Below are 18628 nucleotides of genomic sequence, written 5' to 3'. Positions count from 1 at the left end.
CTATGTTTCCTTACTTTCTTACCTTGTATCTTGCTCCTTCCCATGTCGCCCATCATTTCTCTAAGGCGTGTTTGGCTTCCCTGCCTTTTCCTTTCCCAGCGGTGCATTTCTTCTCAATCCCCTCTTGTAGCTCTTGACAGTCCATCCAGTGTTTCCCGGGGCACTTCATGCCCTGAGCTCATTTGTCTTCTCCCTCCCCTCCTCCCTCTCCCTCTCAATTCTTGTCTCCAAGGGAATGCAACAGAAATCAGAGAGTGACATTAGCAAGCAGCGCCCTTACCAGTTTACTTTGCTGCCACAGTTAAATTAATCAGCTTTCCAGCCATTCTGGAAAGGTGGTAAAATCATGCAGAATGTGAAATCCTTACCATAATTTTATAGACTAGGGAGAATCGCAGGTAAAAATCTGTTTTCACTGCGTGCTGCAGAACACAACCCTTTGCATATTACGCCTTTATTAACAATGCATTCGGTGCTGCGGTTTCCTTAAAACTGTGTGATGCAGAGTAAGATACTGCCTCTGGCTTGGACTTGTTTAGCTTCCCCACGTACCAGGCACATCATCAGTAACTGTCGGCATTTGGCAACGGGGAACAGATGATATTTCGCAGTTTTCCTCTTGCTTCATCTTAGCGCATCGCTTGTGGAGTCTGACTTGGAAATACTGAAATTTGGCTTGTAAAAAGTCTATGGAACTTCAACTGAAAGATTTCATTTAGATAAAAGCAAGTATTTAATTTTGATCAGATAAAAATTATCCCCGATATTAGTGTCAATTCACTTGCACTTTTACTGTATATTCAGATGGTCACAATTCAGTTTTCATAATTAATTTTTCTATACCATTTCCTGTAACATTTTTGGGATTTTATTTTCCTATAATATTTGTGTTCCTGTTTGTGTTCATTTCTCGATCACATTTACGTTTCAGTAATACGAATATCTAAAAATGCCCATTCATCTTTTTTCTTGCAATTTTGGGGCTTTCATTCTAATTGGATTTGGTTTTCTTACACATACCAGAACTTTGTACAAAATTATAATCTGGATTTTTATCACCTCTAAACAGCATTCTCTGAATGTCCTTGGTATTATAGTGCTTTTTGGATATTTTTATCCTTTTACCGTCAACATCTTTCTATACCTTCTGCTTTTACTGCTGCTGCTTCTTGCTTCATCAGTCTAAAACGTAGTGGCTATAAAGTAATTAACCGTACTCATTAAAACAGTTGTGTTCAGCCGATTTTCATACTCTTGCATGGACTTTTGTGGCATCACATGAGCCCTTGATTGCAAACCGTGACTTACAAGTGCAATGTCTTTAATCTTCCCATATTATATTTACTCAAGCAGCAAAAGACATACTCTCTTCATTCTTCACCGTCTCTGAACTGTCTCTTGGGGAATATTTTTGAGATATCCAGTCCTTTCATAAGTGCCTCTTTATCCACATTGCCTGTCTCAATCCAGCATGCAATACATATATTTCTCTCTTAAAGCACTTTTCAGGGACTAGCTGGTTCTCTGTTAGTCAAGATTTGGTGCTTCTCCTCCTCTGTCCGTGGCACAAATTGAAACTGTAGTAGGCATAACCCTCTCTCACCATTTCGTGTAGACCCGTGGAGGCAAGGCCGGCCGAAAGGCGATGAAAACACTTCCCTCTATTCAAACAAGATATAAGTATTCCCCCTATCCAAAGAGAACTTGTAGGGAAAAATACCAAGCTGACATCTTCGATTTGTGCATGGCCGCAAGCTGAAGAATGACATGTTTTTTTAAACCTTCCCTTAGATACATCAATACCACACCAATATGTAACCATGTTTCATGCAACATGCAATTTCTGAGAGGAGCTTAGTGACAGTTGTGCTTGCTGACCGTACTTACCATGTTTCTTCTGTAGATAAAACGTTAAATACCTTTTTTAAATTTCTGACTTCAACTACCTTTTACTAAGACTAGAGCATATGATCTCATCATTTTCTACACTGGAACTGTAACAACTTTACAGCAAATTTTGTGATTATAATACAGCATGCCGTTATATACTTTTTAGTCTTGTAAGACTTGTGCTGACAGTGGAGCACACGAACCTGCTGTTTCAGACTCATCCTGCTTAATAACAAAGCAGCCATGTTAAAAATAATCAATTAATAGATACCATTACATAGCAATGTGAATTTTTTGAGAGAACTGTAGTGTGTCTCCTAACTGCTCTGATATCAGTAGCATATCTCATCTAATAAACATTTACCCATTTCTTTATTCTTGAATGTTTACTGTTCCTTGTCCTTAGAACTAGGCTGAGTAATAAAAGCAGAACTGAGAAACCATTGAATAGGTAATAATATCAAAATAGCAACGCTGAAGACACATATCGACGTTATTACATCTTGCATGTATGAGAAAGGAAGAAGTGCTTTGATTTCTGTCAAGACAATCAGCATGTGATGTCTCTGTGGTTTTGGAAACCACTTAGAAATAAGGATAGTTTGGCAAAAAAACAGTAGTGTTCCTACTAATGACAGAAATGTCCTGCATTGTCAATCCAGTCAGCTCTGATCAGGCTCCTGAAACGATCTGTTTCACTTCTGGCTTTATCAGGGACTTAATAATACCATTTGTTCAGTTGTTGACATGTTAATATTCTCGTCCCACGTTAATCTTCCTTGTCAAACCGCAGTCAGGGAGGCTGTAGCCAAGCCAGCTTGCTCTCCTTTACGCTCACGTCACAGGGGACCTGGTGTGGTGAGGGTGGAAGGGCAGCTCCGGACCACGCGTGAGAAGGCGGCTCTCGATTTTCAGTCGTGCTATATTTGAACGCGCGGTCCTTATTTTCAAGCCTCGTCAAGAGATTTGGTCTGCCTTGCTGTCCCCAGTGAGGCCAGACTGCTCAGCTCTTTAGGGAGCCTGGAAGGCACATGCAGTTGAAAGTCCTGCCTAATTCCCTCCAAAGAGTCTGTCACTTCTGAAGGCTGCATTGGTTAGGTGTGACTGGTGCTCCGAAGGAATAACGATGTTATTCTAAATTAGCCACAGAACCTGAATCTAGCAATATTTGTTTACCTTCTTGGTATTGCACTGTCCTAAAAGAAAAAAAAAATATGCTCATATAATTTTGCTTTCCTTTTGCTAAATTTGCTTTTCAAACATAATACAATTTAATAAGTTCATTATGTCCACTATTTCTGACCCTGTAATAACACCCTCATAGAGTTTCTACCTTTCAAAAGGGGGGGTGGGGAATAATTAAGGAGAAAAAAGCAACATTACAGCTTATTCTGCGAACAAAATGTCTGGCCAAACAGAGCAGCCTTACGTCCCTTTTTCACTAAAGGCCTATGCACTCAGCTCTGATAGTGTAAGCAGACCTTACAGCAAGGGACAATCTGTCATACCAAGTATATATACACACCAACGTTTCTTTTATTTGAAAGGCCATACTCTGGTATTTATATCGACAAGGCACACAGTTTATTTGTACAGTAATAGATGAGCTAAGAAGCAGGGGGAAGTGACACAGAAACAAGCCAGCAGCCTCAGGGAGCCCTGAGATGAAAGGCACCGCGCGGGAAGCTGCTGCAGGGCAGGAGCTGGCTCTGCACACCCCGGCAAAAACCAGAGTCCGGCCCCGGCGGACCGCAGGGAATTCCCATCACAGGGAAGTTGAAAAGAGGGAGGTGAGTGTTGAGGTCTTGTAGATAAAAGCCTGGCTACTGTAATTTAGTTTTGCCTTCATAAGGACAAGCCCCCTTCAATCGGTCTTGAACTGGCTGCACTCAGTTCAAAAGGCTATGCGCTGCTGAGGAGCACCCCCAGCCCTGGGAAGCTGCTCCATCCCCAGGTAACGCTTCTCATTTAAGCCACACCGCCTCCATCCCACGGCTCCCAGCGCACCCCTTCGCCCTTGCGCATACACCGGAGTTGTTCTTCCAGCTTTTCAGAAAGCACCATCATCATTAACGCTGTTTATTTGTGCAAGGTTCTTGTGCACGTAAGGTGTGTGTCAGAAATGCAAGTTATGGAAGGGTTCGCGGTTTTGTGAATCCTTGGGAGAATATACACGGCAGGCGCTTATCTCGGCAAACAGCACAGTGTGGGAGGATTGCAACACCGTGTAGCAATGAGTGAAAAGTTTGGCAGTCTTCTGGCAAAAAGTAAAGCAGTGGCCCCGGCACGCTCAATTCATGTATTGCTTCTTTCACTGCAAAGCACCGCTCCCCCAAATACCTGTCTCTGGCAGTCGTTTTGGATTAGGCCGTGGAGGTGGTCAGTCTCAGTGCAGCGCAAGCACTGAACGCGCGCTGATTTGCCTGGTTGCGCGATGAAGTGGAAAATGAGCATCAAAAACTTCTCCGTACAGAAGTGAGCGAGCTATCGAGAGGGAAGGTGTTGATTCGTTTCTTTGAGCTCCCTTTCCAACAGACAGGTTTCCTGCCGTGATTTTCATTTAGAGTGTGCCTGTTGTTTTGCAGATGAGTTATGGCTGTCAGGAATGGCCCAGTTAGGTGAATTGTTCACGTCTGGTGTGCTGAATGCCAGTTCACAAAAAAAGACCGAAAACAATCCTTTTAATGTTATGACAAAACAGACACACCAAAAAAGCCTCAAAAGCTGCAGTTACAACAGGAGAAGGGGAAGAGAGAAACTGTCGATCACACTCCAGCTGAGGAAATTTCTTCATTAAACCTGGGCTGAAAAATTTGTCCTGACCATGTTGCTAAGATAAAAGACCATTACCTAAATTATTTAACCAGCTGTGCAAACAGTTGCATAAGACTTTCCCAGATGAAAACAGGATAAAGACCCTTTCTCCATGGAAGGCAGCCATCAGATAAAGGGGCAGGAATAGCGGACCAGCTGCTCGAATTTAACCTTGAGTTGTCTGACACTTGGTTGAGCAGGACAGAGAAATTTAGCTGATACTAATACTTTTAATGTCCTTCCAGCCTCTGTGGGCTTGTGAGTTTGCATTTTCTGACCAAATTCCATTAAAAAAAACAAGTAGGTAGATAAATTCCTGTCCAGAATTGGACTGCGGGCTGCAGTTTACTTTAGCTCTTTCTTAGAATCACTTCTGGACCTATTTTCTGTAGTTCCTATTCATCCACAGTTTTCTCAGAGCTAGGCACAGCAGAAAGGGAAAGGGAAAGGGAAAGGGAAAGGGAAAGGGAAAGGGAAAGGGAAAGGGAAAAGGAGTACAGCAGGAAGGAAAGGGAAGAGAAGGGAGGGAAGCTTTTTTTCTTCATATATTTAAAATTCTGTAAGACTGGAAAGCATATTGAATTTTTTTCTCATGCTTAACAATATTCCAGGTAAGAACAAAGGAAAAATGTTACCCTTCTTAGTCAATAGTCAAGTTTAAAAAAAATAAAAATCTATCCACTTGTCATAATTTCCAAGCCTGCTAACATACATCAAATTGTCATTTATGACATATTTGCTTCCTTCTTGTTAAACAAAACAAAACAGTATTAGCAAGACATACAGCTATCTTATTGTTTATGGTTCCATTTAATATATATATATATATCTGTTATATCTCAAAAGAAAGTTATAGTTTAATATTTTGGGTTTCCTGATGTACTGTGAATTCAAAAGCAAGATGCTAAACCTTTTAAGATGTCATATAAACTTTGTGGAAATAAAGGAATACCTGCATATGATATTTCAATTAATATTATTTTTAAGAAGCCAGGTTATAAATGAGTAGGTATGGATCCAGTGAAGTATGTATTTCAATGAGACTAAAGAATAAAAGCCAAAAAAAAAGGAGAAATCATTTGTCTTTCCATGCATCTATAGGTTATTTTCACTTTGTTCATTCTTAACAGGGACATTCAGTCATTCTTCAGACAAATAAAAAGCAAAAATGCATATCAAAATGGGGAAAGCAACTCAGAAATGGAATAAAGGGGGGGGGGGAATTTCATGATGTTGAAGTTAAGACTCTTTCCTCTCTTTCAACAACCAACATGATGGTTAAAGATGGTCAGAACTAGAGCTCCCAGTAAGTTGCTGTGCCCCATTTTAAACCAGCGGAGGACAGGAGAGCTCCATATGGGTGATGAAATGATAATAAAAGTGATGGTACATAAACTGTTTTTGTTTCCTTTTCATCAGCAAGATAACTCTTTTGTTACTGGTTTAGCAATGCAGTCATACCCTGTCAAGGTGATTTAAGGTGGCTTCTCTTTACTATAGTTTTCCAACTGTGAATTCACTATTTGGGAGGGACTAAACTTGCAGTATGCTACAGGAGGCTGAATACAAGTGAAAGAATGTATTTGCAAACTGACGCTCTTTAACGTTAAAGGCAACGGTTCTCTATGTAAATGGGAACTTAATGGCCTCAACAAGCTGAAGGAGACATTTCATTGCCGGGTTAGGACAGGTTTTTCAGTATGCATCAACACAGCAAGTACACACCTGAAACAACAGCATGCTGCGCTTCTGGAAGTCAACTTTGAACCTTCTGTTCTCACCTGCCAAGCAGCAGCACCTTGGTATATAAGGCTTCCCACAAATAGTTTGCGACAAGTAAGGTAACGTTCCATAATTTTTTTAGCCACTCTTGGTAATTCCAGATGCTTAGAGGAAATGCCTGATGTGTGTTGAGTGAGAATGTAACAGTACTTTTCATTTTACTGTCAAAATTATACATGTCTTTATTACAAAATGCATTCATGCCTCATTTCTCTATTACAGTATCCCAACTAATAGTTGTAACCTGTCTTTAAAGACATACATAATACACATTTGCACTGTACGTCTTGTTATCTGAAATGCGCAGGAACTGGCGTGCCTTGCTCTTCAACCTGACATGTTTTCAACAGCAAAAAAAAAAATAAATTACAGATTTCTTTTATTAAGGGAATGTGCTGCAGAGGTCTGTGGAAAAAACAGTACCAGTCATAACTTAGCAATTGGCTTTAGCAGCAACCTTTCCTATATGCGCTTCATTTCTACAGCTCCCTGTTTATGTTGAAGTAGCTTCCAATATAAAACATTAATAATGCTTTGCAAGTTGGGGTTGAGCTAAGTGTGCTCCAAACTAAGATACAACGCACATGAGAAACAAGTCAGAAATAAAGAAAGTAGGGCATTTCCATCTGTGACAAGGCTTACCAGGAAGTTATCACTGCAAAGTGAAGTGTCCTACATAGACCAGAACAGAAAATGGTCTGGGAAGGAATGTAATTAAAACTAAGGGAGATGAACAATGGAAGAGAGACTTCCAGCAGGTGAAGAGCAAAAGGTCAAGAATCTGGGAAGCTGATAATCATTATCTCTGAGAAATTCGCACTGCAGAAGGGGAAAACTATCTGGCAGTGGCAGATCATCCTAAAGAAGAAAAAGAATTTGATCTAAGCTAGAACTTCAGCTAGCGGTGGTGGCAGCTGCCCCTGCTGCTGTCTTCTGTAGTTACTGACCAAATATGAAGATCGTTACATTAATGCAAATGGAGATGAGCTGATGGAATTAATGCACGTGAGGTCATGCCCAGTGAGCAAATTTCCATTTTAGATTCTTGAAAAGTTTACGTGTGACCTGCTCCTGAGGAACTGAAGAGGTTGGTTGAATGGCTTTGCTGTGGAGCCTGGCATCGGAGAAAGATCAGAGGGCTCTGCGGTAACATGTGTGCCTGAGCTTGTGTTTGGATGAAAAGATCAAAGAGGCTGTGAAATGCCAAATGTAGGCGCTCACCCTCTAGACTTTAGATCCCGCTCCTTTCAGGGCAATTTCAATATTAGAACACTAGGCAGATAAAAGAAATCTCTCAGTCTAAAACTGACAATTTTGGATGAATAAATTCACCTTGGCAGAAGAATGCAAGGATATTTGGATGTAATAAGAAAAATGGCAGAGGAATGCCCAAAGGTATGAGTGATGTTGCTATGCTGAGCATTGATAAGGCTTTCATTGTGGACAAAAAGATATTAAGTATAAAGTAAGTTCAGTATTCAGTATGCTGTGAACAAAATGAAGGACACACGTAACAGTCCACCATAAAATGGAATATGTAGTGAATTGCAGAAAGACCAATTTCCCTTCTTTCTTTTTGTTCCTGGCTATAAAAGTATGAGAAATCCTATTCTTACCTTTCACATCTCAGTCACATTTTCTTCTTGCACTAGGACGCCTAAACCAAGCAATCATGGCTTTTAAGCTTCTTTCAGCTTTAAAGTCATGTTTTTAAGAACATGAATGTGTAGCGTGATTTTTTGCTGATCTTTGAACTCTCCCCCACTGTAATAATATTAGCTGCTTATCTCAGGCTCATGATGTGCTTTCATGTATTTGTGAAAGAAGAGACCAGTTCAGGAACTATAGGCACGGAGTCAAAAAATAATAATGTGGAAGCAAGAATGCATAAAACAAGAATAGCAATGTTCAGTGCTGCGTACTGCAGTGAAGCCACACGCTGTACTGAATACTACTGATGTGTAGCATTTTCCAGCTCACGTGGTATACTCAGAAATATGATAATTAATTTCTCGGAAATACTGTGATTCAAAGTGTGAAAAGTTCTTCATACAGGGAAATCTTACCTTCTCTGGCTTTAGTAAGCATTGCTTGGAAATAAAGACTGGTACTTGGCTACTGGAATCAAAGGACACAAGTAATTCCCAACAAAGTAATTTGATACCATTTTCAAACATAAAACGGAAAATAGAAAAGGACACTAATTGGACAATATACATTCCCCTGGCAGTTGAAAAGGGAAGCTGTGCATGAAAAGAAAATAAGTTTATGGAGCTCCGGAAAGAGACTGAAGGTCACGAACAGGCTAGCAGTCACATTCATGCCCAAGGAACATTGGTATGTTTGTTTCGGTTTCCCGCGTAAATGCAGTATCTCGGCTTGCCAAGTAAATCCAGTGTGTGAAAAAGAGCCAAAATTAGGGCTAGAAACACACTGGAAGAAACCCCATTATCTTGAAATGTACTTAACTTCAAAAAATAAGTTTTCCCACTTGATTTCCCTGGCTTGCAGTATGATTTCTGATTTTTAAACATTCTTTTCTTTTTCCTGTTGCTAAGTGAAAGTCTCATATAAACAAAGGAAATCAACTGTGTTAAAAGGATGGAAATGACTGTATGCAAAAAGCTGTCAAATCTACAGAGTAAGCAAACTGGAAAAAAACATTTCTTAACCTAATCCTTTCAGTTACAGCAATGCTGTGCAGTACTCATGCTGTTCAGAGAAATTTAGTGTGTTGTGGGTTAAAACTGTTTGGAATTACTTCTCTCAATTTAAGAAAAAGAGTTTCTGTAGCCTCAGTGATACGCTTGGGGCTTTTCGGGGGGTTTTGGGGGTTTTGCATTTCTTTCCCAGGAGCGATTTTGATCAAAGATAATTGTAAGCATGAAGCGGCTAGCGCACTGTGTGGACCTCTAGGGTCATGTTCTGGTTACTTTAAGAGACTAAAGCTTCCTTCAGCTTCCCACTACGCGGTCACAGGAGAGGAATGGAAAACTCCTGAGAGCAAACAGGTCACAGGTGGGCTGAATCACCCTTCGGATACTTGTTTCTCTCAGTTGCAGGTACAGGCAGGCTCTTCTAAATGAGGAGCCTCCGCTGAACACCTAGGCTGACGAATGCAGGCTGTAGTACTGGAACAGCTATCTTAAAGGTGGTTTTATGACCTGAAGCTCACATAATGCTTGACCTCTCTATATGGTGACCACAGTGCATGTTTGGATATGAACATGGGTCTCAGGTCTCGTACCAATGGCAGCAATAGCTGGAGTGTACCTACCACAGCATAGGAAAAGACATGGTGTAGAAGTCATAGGTCTACTTCAATTAATTACAGAAGTTTTATCTACCTACCTATTCATATTAAATGGATATATCATCCTTGGTTTAAAGAAATGTCAGTAGAGCTAGAAAAAAAAGCATCTCCTGTATGGCTTATGCCACAATTCTCCAGCTATGATCTACAGGCAGCTAATGAGTTATATATGCTAGCTGTTCTGATCTCCACCTACAGACACCTTAAGTAGATTAACTATTACCCCCGATTCTTTCTCTTAATAATACAAGGCATGTTAAGCACTCAGGAACAGGAGGGCAGGTGGTCTGCATAATCACTGAATAGGAAGGGCCTAAGAGACACTTACTTCTTAAGAAAGATAGCCTTTTTATGAAAAATTTTGAGGATTCCTACAATAACAGCAAAATCTAGTCCAATAATAGGGAGTCAGTACAGAATGCTATGGAATTTAGCACCAGTAAATATGCTCCCTTTGAAATGGTGAATTAGATGTGCAGCAGGATCTGGTCACACTTCAAAGAATAATATGCAGAGCTGAGGATCCATCTGTTTGCTCTCGCTATCACCACTGAGGCTCCTGTATGTTAAGCAGTCTTTTGACTACTTCAAAGCACGTTTGAAGTCTTTGCTGTGCTTATCCCATGCACAAAAAGCAAACGTGCCTTAACAATATGAGTAGCTGGTATTTTTGTTCATTTTACTTGTAAATGAAAACAATTTGTTCCTGCTATGTATCATTTCTGGACTCTTTTTTTTCTTTTTTTTTTTTTTTTTAGCTACGATAGCGAGGGCCGTCTAACAAACGTTACATTCCCAACTGGAGTTGTCACTAACCTTCATGGGGAAATGGAAAGGGCCATCACAGTGGACATTGAGTCCTCCAGCAGAGAGGAAGATGTCAGCATCACTTCCAACTTATCATCAATTGATTCTTTCTATACCATGGTTCAAGGTACTGTAAACAAAAGATTTCTCAGCAGATACTGGCCTGAAAACTGTTTTCTTATGGTACAAGCAGCTCCAATCGGATGCATTAGAGGGAAACTTTAGAGGCATAGTGTTTGTAGGAAGGGGTGATACATACATGGTTTTATACATATATAGCAAGAACTGTCCAGGGAAAGAAAGAGTTGCAATGAAAGTAGAATTAAACATGTTTTCTAACCAAATAGCTTTTGTAAAAAGCTATGGGAAGTAGTCAGAATACCTACTTTGCATTAAAAGGGAATCTTGGAAAAGAGAGAGAAATGGATTGAAAGGGAAATAGGTGCAGAAATAGCGTGAAGTGAGATTTTAGCTTTAAAATAGCATGTGACATCCCAGCAGCCACAACCTTGCAAAAGTCAGTAGTCACAGTATGCTTAGGATCAGGCCAAAAATGCCTAATGAAACAGCAGAAAATGTGTTTTGTGCCAGTCCAAAGAATATACTCTGAGGGTGGGATTTTCTTAAGTGTTTAAGCAACTTTGAAGATGGGTCCCAAAGGCATTTGTGCTCTCATATGATACAGATATTCTTACAAATCTCACCCTGGGTGCTTATTGCCATTGGGTCACATATGCGAAGTCAAGATGTTACATGCACATATTGCATACAGTGTGCAGGACAAAGGCAGACTCTTAACCTGTGTAGGTAACCTGGCCTTCCCTTTTTTGCCTCTTCAGATCAGTTAAGAAATAGCTACCAGATTGGTTATGATGGCTCACTGAGAATCCTGTACGCCAGCGGCCTGGACTCACACTATCAGACAGAGCCGCACGTGTTGGCGGGCACAGCCAACCCAACAGTGGCAAAAAGAAACATGACCCTCCCGGGGGAGAATGGGCAGAACCTGGTGGAGTGGCGATTCCGGAAAGAGCAAGCCCAGGGAAAAGTCAACGTGTTTGGCAGAAAGCTTCGGGTAAGCACGCAAGCATGCATGCTATCTACTGCGTTCTCGTTAAGTGAGAGGAAATGTAAATGCATTCCTGTAGGTATTGCCATCCAACAACCACAGAATATTTACCGTAGACAAGCTTACTGTAGAGCTGGAAGTACTTGCTTTTATTACTTCATTTATTGGCTGTTTTTCCTTATTAATTGCTCTTTTCTGTGGACTTTAAACTGTTGGGTTTAGCCTGGAATGCATTGGAATGAATCGGGATAAAAGAATAATTTTCTGCTTTCCTTCACTGTTTTTGTTTCTGGTACTGAATTCACACACCTGATTTTGAATCTTGTTTTAAATTATTCTACCATAAGTTAGCACAGTCCTAGGATTTTCTTTCTTTTTTATTTTAAATAAAAATTGTACTAATACTTATTTCTGCTAGAAAAGGTTTAACTGTGTGTGCATGTGTACAGCATATTCCTCTAACATATGTCTTTACCATTTTGTTGGCATTTCTTCTTCCTATATAGTGAGTGAAATATAAGTAGGAAGCAAACTATGATTTATGACAGCCATTTGGTAAAGACAACATAGATTAAGCATTTAAAATTGGGTTGCCAGGAGACCATTTCAAGACCACATCAGAGGTCTGACTTAGTATTAGAACTGAACTTAGTTCTTTAAAATAAGGCCGAGGCAGTATACCAAATGAAGGTAAGTAATTTCAGACCACTCGACTTCTAAGAGGTAACATGCCATTTTAAATCTTAGAATATTTTATATCTTCCTTCGGGACGAGAAAGGAGGGAATGCTGTTATGCACCTTATATTCCTTTCTACCACTTGCTCTACAAGAAGAATGGATTTTTTTCCAAGAAGGAAGAATGATTATGCACAGTAGCTGCTGCTTAGGAACAACATACTTGTACCTAGTTATGGCAGCTGTCTTACGTGGATAAGGAAGAGGAAAAGGAAGCCATGCTTCTGGAGCTCATCCTTGTAGTTCTGGTTCATAGGCACGTCATTGCAGAGCACAGTGGGATAATACACCTGCCAGTTCATTTGTGAAAGAAGCCCAAGACAAAATAAAATAACCGTACCAATGGCATTTGGGTTTGGCAGTGAAACAAATCACCATGAGTCCAGCTCTCAAAAGTGAAGCGAAATTTTGGCATTCAAGTGCAGAGGAGGTAAAAGAAATGCCATGGGCAACTTTAACCTGGAAGTTAACAGGAAAAAAGGAACAGCAGAGAAGAGGGAAAGATTTAACAAGGTGGAGGGGAAAGTGAGAGATTATAGATTAGGATAAAATAGTAATTAAAAATGTATATACAAATGGGAGAAGGGCAGGTGGAGAACACGGGCTAATAAGAAAAATGGCTCAGAAAAAAAAAGAAACTTGTCAGCAAAGAAAATAAAAGGAAGGTTTTTTTAAATTTGTTTACATGGAAAGATACTGCAGAGCTGTCGCTCGGGGGGGGGGGGGGGGCGGCGACATAGGAAAGTAGAGAAAGAAAAGAACAGAAAGAACAGGAATGACTTAGGGAGCTCATCATTTCCAGCTACAGATATGCCAGTAACATTTTGCTGCAAAGAAGACAAACGTAGACAAAAAACAGTGACAAAATGTATTGCCAGTAAATGTACTCATATATATGACACTTTCACTCCGTTATATATATATGCAGTATGTAACATTACAAAGTTCACTCTCTTTATATCTTGTACTAGTTTCACCCACTACTAGCAGTCCTTACAAAGAAATTAATTAGGAATTATGTCACCATCCCTTAACTAAACAGTCCTCTCTGAATCTTATTTTGTTGAGACTTGTTTGGTATTTGTTCAATAAGCTAGTTTTGTCCCTGGACCTGTACGTTTGGCCTGCAGGCTGGCCTTGGCAGAGGCCCTGATGGTCCTCTACACAAAAGAGCCTTTTTAGGGCATTTGTACTGAGGCCAGACAGACCCTCACTCACAAGGGTCTCAAATAAAGGAACCAGTGTGGGCTCTGTCTCAAGGGGTGCACCCGGAGTAGACAGGTAACATAGACAAGGGAGCTCACAGGAAGAGTTTGCTCTGCCTCCTCCTGAGACCTGACATGCTCCAAGCTCTGCAGACCTCCCCAGTTTTCACATTACCTCTTGAATCTCTCTGTAAGGCACAGCAATATACTCCTGCTCCTAACGGGGGAATCACTGTCAGATTTCATGCTTCTCACTGGAAAGAAAAACAGGAGTTAAAGCAGAGCAGCATAGATGGACACCTAAATTAGTGAAATGTAGCAGGACAGTAGGTAGGGACTGTCAGGAGACTCAGTTTTTGTGTCATTAAGTGTTTCTTCATTGAAAATTTTCTGAATTACTATTTTATATCGGGTTTGCATGGCAAGGTTTTGGTAGCAGGGGGGCTACAGGGGTGGCTTCTGTGAGAAGCTGCTAGAAGCTTCCCCTGTGTCCAATAGAGCCAACGCCAGCCGGCTCCAAGACGGATCCAATGCTGGCCAAGGCCAAGCCCATCAGCAACGGTGGTAGCACCTCTGGGATAACGTATTTAAGAAGGGGGGGAAAAATGTGCTACTTCAGCCAGAGAAAGGAGTGAGAATATGTGGTGGAAACAACTCTGCAGACACCCAGGTCAGTGAAGAAGGAGGGGAGGAGGTGCTCCAGGCGCCGGAGCTGAGATTCCCCTGCAGCCCCTGGTGAAGACCATGGTGAGGCACGCTGTCCCCCTGCAGCCCATGAAGGTTAATGGTGGAGCAGATATCCACCTGCAGCCTGTGGAGGACCCCACACTGGAGCAGGTGGATGCCCGAAGGAGGCTGTGACCACATGGAAAGACTGCACTGGAGCAGGCTCCTGGCAGGACCTGTGGACCCATGGAGAGAGCAGCCCAGGCTGGAGCAGTCTGTTCCTGAAGGACTGCACCCTGTGGAAGGGACCCACGCTGGAGCAGTTCATGAAGAACTGCAGCCCATGGGAAGGACTCACTATGGAGAAGTTCATGGAGGACTGTCTCCCGTGGGAGGGACCCCCCGCTGGAGCAGGGGAAGAGTGTGAGGAGTCCTCCCCCCAAGGAGGAAGGAGTGGCAGAGACAATGTGTGATGAACTGACCACAACCCCCATTCCCAGTCCCCCTGTGCCACCGGAGGGAGGAGGTAGAGAAAATGAGGAGTGAAGTTGAGCCCAGGAAGAAGGGAGGGGTGGGGGGAAGGTGTTTTAAGATTTGGGGTTATTTCTCATTACCCTGCTCTGATTTGATTGGCAATAAATTAAACTAATTTCCCCAAGTGGAGTCCGTTTTGCCCATGATGGTAATTGGTGAATGATCTCTCCCTGCCCTTATCTCGACCCACGAGCCTTTCATTATATTTTCTCTCCCCTTTCCAGCTGAGGAGGGGGAGTGATAAGAGTGGCTTGGTGGGCACCTGGTGTCCAGCCAGGGTCAACCCACTACATATTTTTTATCATAATGAAACCCAGAGGTTTCAAATATATTTGGAGTGTGACTGTCTTAGGCACAATAAAAATGTTCAAGTTTTGCTGTAAAAGCATTTTGGTAGCAGAGCTGTTGTTAAGAAATGCTTCAGTTGAAGGCAGTACTTTAGCTGACGTATGTTATTCCAGCCCTATACTGTCCAATGAAAGAAGCTGTATCACCAAAACTTGTTATTATAATTGCCATCTGTATTACAAGATTATGCAAGCACAGCCAAAATTTCACCAAAAGCTCATGTCTGAAAGCAAGAGCTCTGTCAGCAGAATCTGGAAGCAGGAATCTGGCTGGAGAAAGAGGCATTTCCTTTCTTTCCCCTCGTATCCTGCCCTTACACAGACCAGACAGATGGAAAGTGAGAAGGCAAGGGATGTTATTATCCTATTTAGCAGATAAGGGAGTGAGACAGCCAGATTAAGTACTTTGCTGCAATTTACACCGGAAGGATGCGCTTAGCCAAGAAATTAACCACAATTGCTTGGACATCTGCCTTAACCATAAAACCACCCTTCCCTCTTTGCCAATTCAGAAATCAGAAGTGCCCATTCTCACTTCAGTGTCTAAGCTCAAGAGGTAGACAAGAAAATTAATATAAATCATAATTAAATGTAAAATAAGGAAGGGAAGATGGAGAGAAAGGGAGGGGGAAAAAATCAGAGAAGCAAAACAGGCAGGGAGATGCAGAGATGAGTGCAGGCATGTGTGGGAGAGGCTGGGAAATAAAAGCCAGAGATAAACAAGATTTAAGGGTTAATTTAGGAAAACAATTGAATATTAAATGTTGGAACATTTAAACAAAAACTATCTGACAGTGAAAAAGTAAAAAAAAAAAAAAACAAAAACAACAAAAAGGAGGTGAATGGGAATGCTTAATAGTTAAGTTTAGCCTACTCCTACAATCAGTCTTGTAGCGTTCATTTTTCAAAGTGTATTTAAATAACATTTGATGGCCCATTAATATAAAGTAGATATTCTGTATCTGCTAGACTTTGTGTTCCTTATTTAGAAGATTTACATGAAAACATGATTTCAGTTCTGAAATGGATAGTGCAGATTGTTCTCATGCCAGTGATTTCATATTGAAAAAGAGAAAGGTAATGTAGATAGACAGACAGGCCGACTGATATAAGCAAAACTGAGCATTTGTAGGATTTTTTTTTTCATATTTGCCTATGACCCATCACCAACACTTTAATACTTTGTATGCCAATAATAAAGGATCTAATTTATATTGATCTTTTAGCAGCTTATCAGCCTCAGGGTGTAAGTACCAACGTCCATAATATATGGATTTTTGAACACGCAGCCCTGAAAAATGCAAAGATCCTCCAGTCATTTCTTTGGTCAGGATATCTATTTTCTTGTTCTTTTCTGAATGTTATTTAGCCATCTTTCTTCACCTCTTTGTAACAGATCCATCAAGTACTTGAAAAGGAACTTTTAAAAAAATCTTAAGACACACATAACTGTATGTCCATTTGTCCCCTACTTCCCATATGTTAGCAAAATACAGTGTTGAAAAATCTTAGTTATCAGTGTTTCACCCTCACCTGGAATAACTTTAAAAGGACACAGCAGATACAGAAATGGTTTACAGATGAACAAAGAAATTCAAGAGGCCTGTTTGCGAACACTAAAAAACAGTTCAGTGCAGAGGGGGAATAGAGAATTGCAAAGATACCAATGTGAGAAAAGAAAACCAGACATTTTCCTTTCATAAATACAAAACTGAGAGCTGATTCAATGAAACGGAAAGTTAGGATATTTAGAACAGTAACGGCGGCGGGGGGGGGGGATGGCTTCAATGTAAAAGTATAGAAATCACTATCCACCACTATAGTTTACATATATAAATAATACAGTTTTCAACATAAGTGTATCTAGGCTAAGGCTTTAATTTCAAATTTAAACAGTTATAAACTTCAAAGCATTTATTACTGGTTTTCAGTGGTTCAGTAGTCTCCCAGTCATTTATGGCTTTAAGTGGTCAGTTAACTAGGTGAAAGACATAATCCTCTCCTAAGGATTTCGGCCTCCTAAACATATTGCGGCTGTGGATGGTATACCGAGTTAAACTTCCATTTGATCCAGAAGGGGAAAGCCTATGTTCTGAGAACTGTTTAATCTTAACTTGAAGATTTAACGTGCTTTTGAAGATCTTAATTTTGTATTTACCGTTTTGAAAAATACTTGCTGTGGAGGATTAGGATTCGGTTCTTAGCGTGATTGTTGTGAACTGGACAAGCGGTTGCTGGGAAGATGTTTTGACAGTAATTTGCAGATATACTTTGGACTGCCTGCAAAAGAAGTAGTTTGTCTGCTGAAATGGCCCCATTTATTACAGAAGTTTTCAGTGCACATCTTTCAGTATCTTCTTAACAGTTGACTAAGCATCAAGAAAAAACACACTGCAACAAATTCTGGGCCATCTCTTCATATAATGAGGCCTTCCGAAGTAGATGCTAATGTAGTGCCTTACATTTATATCAAGAAGTTGCTAAAATAATTTAGGCACACAGCAAATCAATCACTGTAAATGGTATTTAAAGAATAGGTAGCTTTGTGGAAATAATAAGTGGCTAGGGTTTGAACAGCATGATTTATTGTGTCATTTTGTTTGCTTTAAAAAGGTTAATGGCAGAAACCTCCTTTCAGTTGACTTTGATCGAACCACAAAGACAGAAAAGATCTACGATGACCACCGTAAATTTCTGCTGAGGATTGCCTACGACACGTCAGGGCACCCCACCCTGTGGCTACCGAGCAGCAAGCTGATGGCTGTCAATGTTACCTATTCGTCCACAGGTCAAATAGGCAGCATACAGCGAGGGACGACTAGTGAAAAAATAGAGTATGATGGACAGGGAAGGATAGTGTCTAGAGTGTTTGCTGATGGGAAAACTTGGAGCTACACATACTTGGAGAAGGTAAAGAACACTCAGGTTTTAAAAAATGCTTTGAATGTGCTGAAATTCTGCAGCATCTGACTGCTGCGTACAAAGCAAAAACAGGTAGCAGAAGCACATTTCAATTATTCTGAGTATCAACATGTGATTCCCAGGGGAATGTTTTATACAATAGATATCTAATCACGCTGTAGCTAATTGCTAGGAATTGATGTCTTTTTAAATTATTTAGGCCACTGACTAACAAGAAGCATCTGTATTTACCTTTTATCTTAACACTTAAAATAGGTACAGGGACTAGATCTCTGCAGTGGAATTCGGTTGAAAATAATTTGTTTGTACATTCTTCACTGTTGTTTTTTTCAGTACCAAGAAAAGCTCTTGTTTCTAAGTAGTTACAGCTGTCAATTTGTACTTGCTATATGTTGTAGCATCAAAATAAATGATAGGCAAAAGATCAAGAATCTTCATTATATACAACAATTGCTGAATGATAGCTCTCCCTCTAGAAATATCTGTGAAATCCCCCTTGTGAGATCTCATGCCTGCTATGCAAAAAGAGAATACTTTTCTTTC

At 40.6% G+C, this 18628-nt stretch overlaps 1 protein-coding gene and 1 long non-coding RNA gene across 21 annotated transcripts in view; one reads left to right on the top strand and one right to left on the bottom strand.

Annotated features, from left to right (window-relative positions):
• The window catches only part of TENM3 (teneurin transmembrane protein 3), a 623972-nt gene that overhangs the window by 595255 nt on the left and 10089 nt on the right, over positions 1 to 18628 (top strand). For all 20 annotated transcript variants that reach the window (XM_087735943.1, XM_087735954.1, XM_087735953.1 and 17 more), the window contains 3 exons: positions 10558 to 10733; positions 11446 to 11681; positions 17777 to 18073. In XM_087735943.1, the coding sequence (XP_087592069.1) occupies positions 10558 to 10733; positions 11446 to 11681; positions 17777 to 18073 (709 nt within the window). The remainder of the gene's footprint in view (positions 1 to 10557; positions 10734 to 11445; positions 11682 to 17776; positions 18074 to 18628) is intronic.
• LOC148051414 (uncharacterized) lies at positions 3371 to 17444 on the bottom strand. The gene is made up of 4 exons (XR_015699579.1): positions 17322 to 17444; positions 13792 to 13870; positions 10616 to 10736; positions 3371 to 4531 (listed from the first exon to the last, which is right to left on the bottom strand). It is a non-coding gene; the product is annotated as an uncharacterized LOC148051414 (long non-coding RNA).

The sequence above is a fragment of the Nipponia nippon genome, unplaced genomic scaffold (genome assembly GCF_047370975.1).
Source record: "Nipponia nippon isolate SJK-2023a ecotype South Korea unplaced genomic scaffold, ASM4737097v1 scaffold_6, whole genome shotgun sequence".
NCBI lineage: Eukaryota > Metazoa > Chordata > Aves > Pelecaniformes > Threskiornithidae > Nipponia > Nipponia nippon.
Note: the sequence above shows the minus strand (reverse complement) of the source record. Positions and strands in the feature narration are given on the sequence as shown.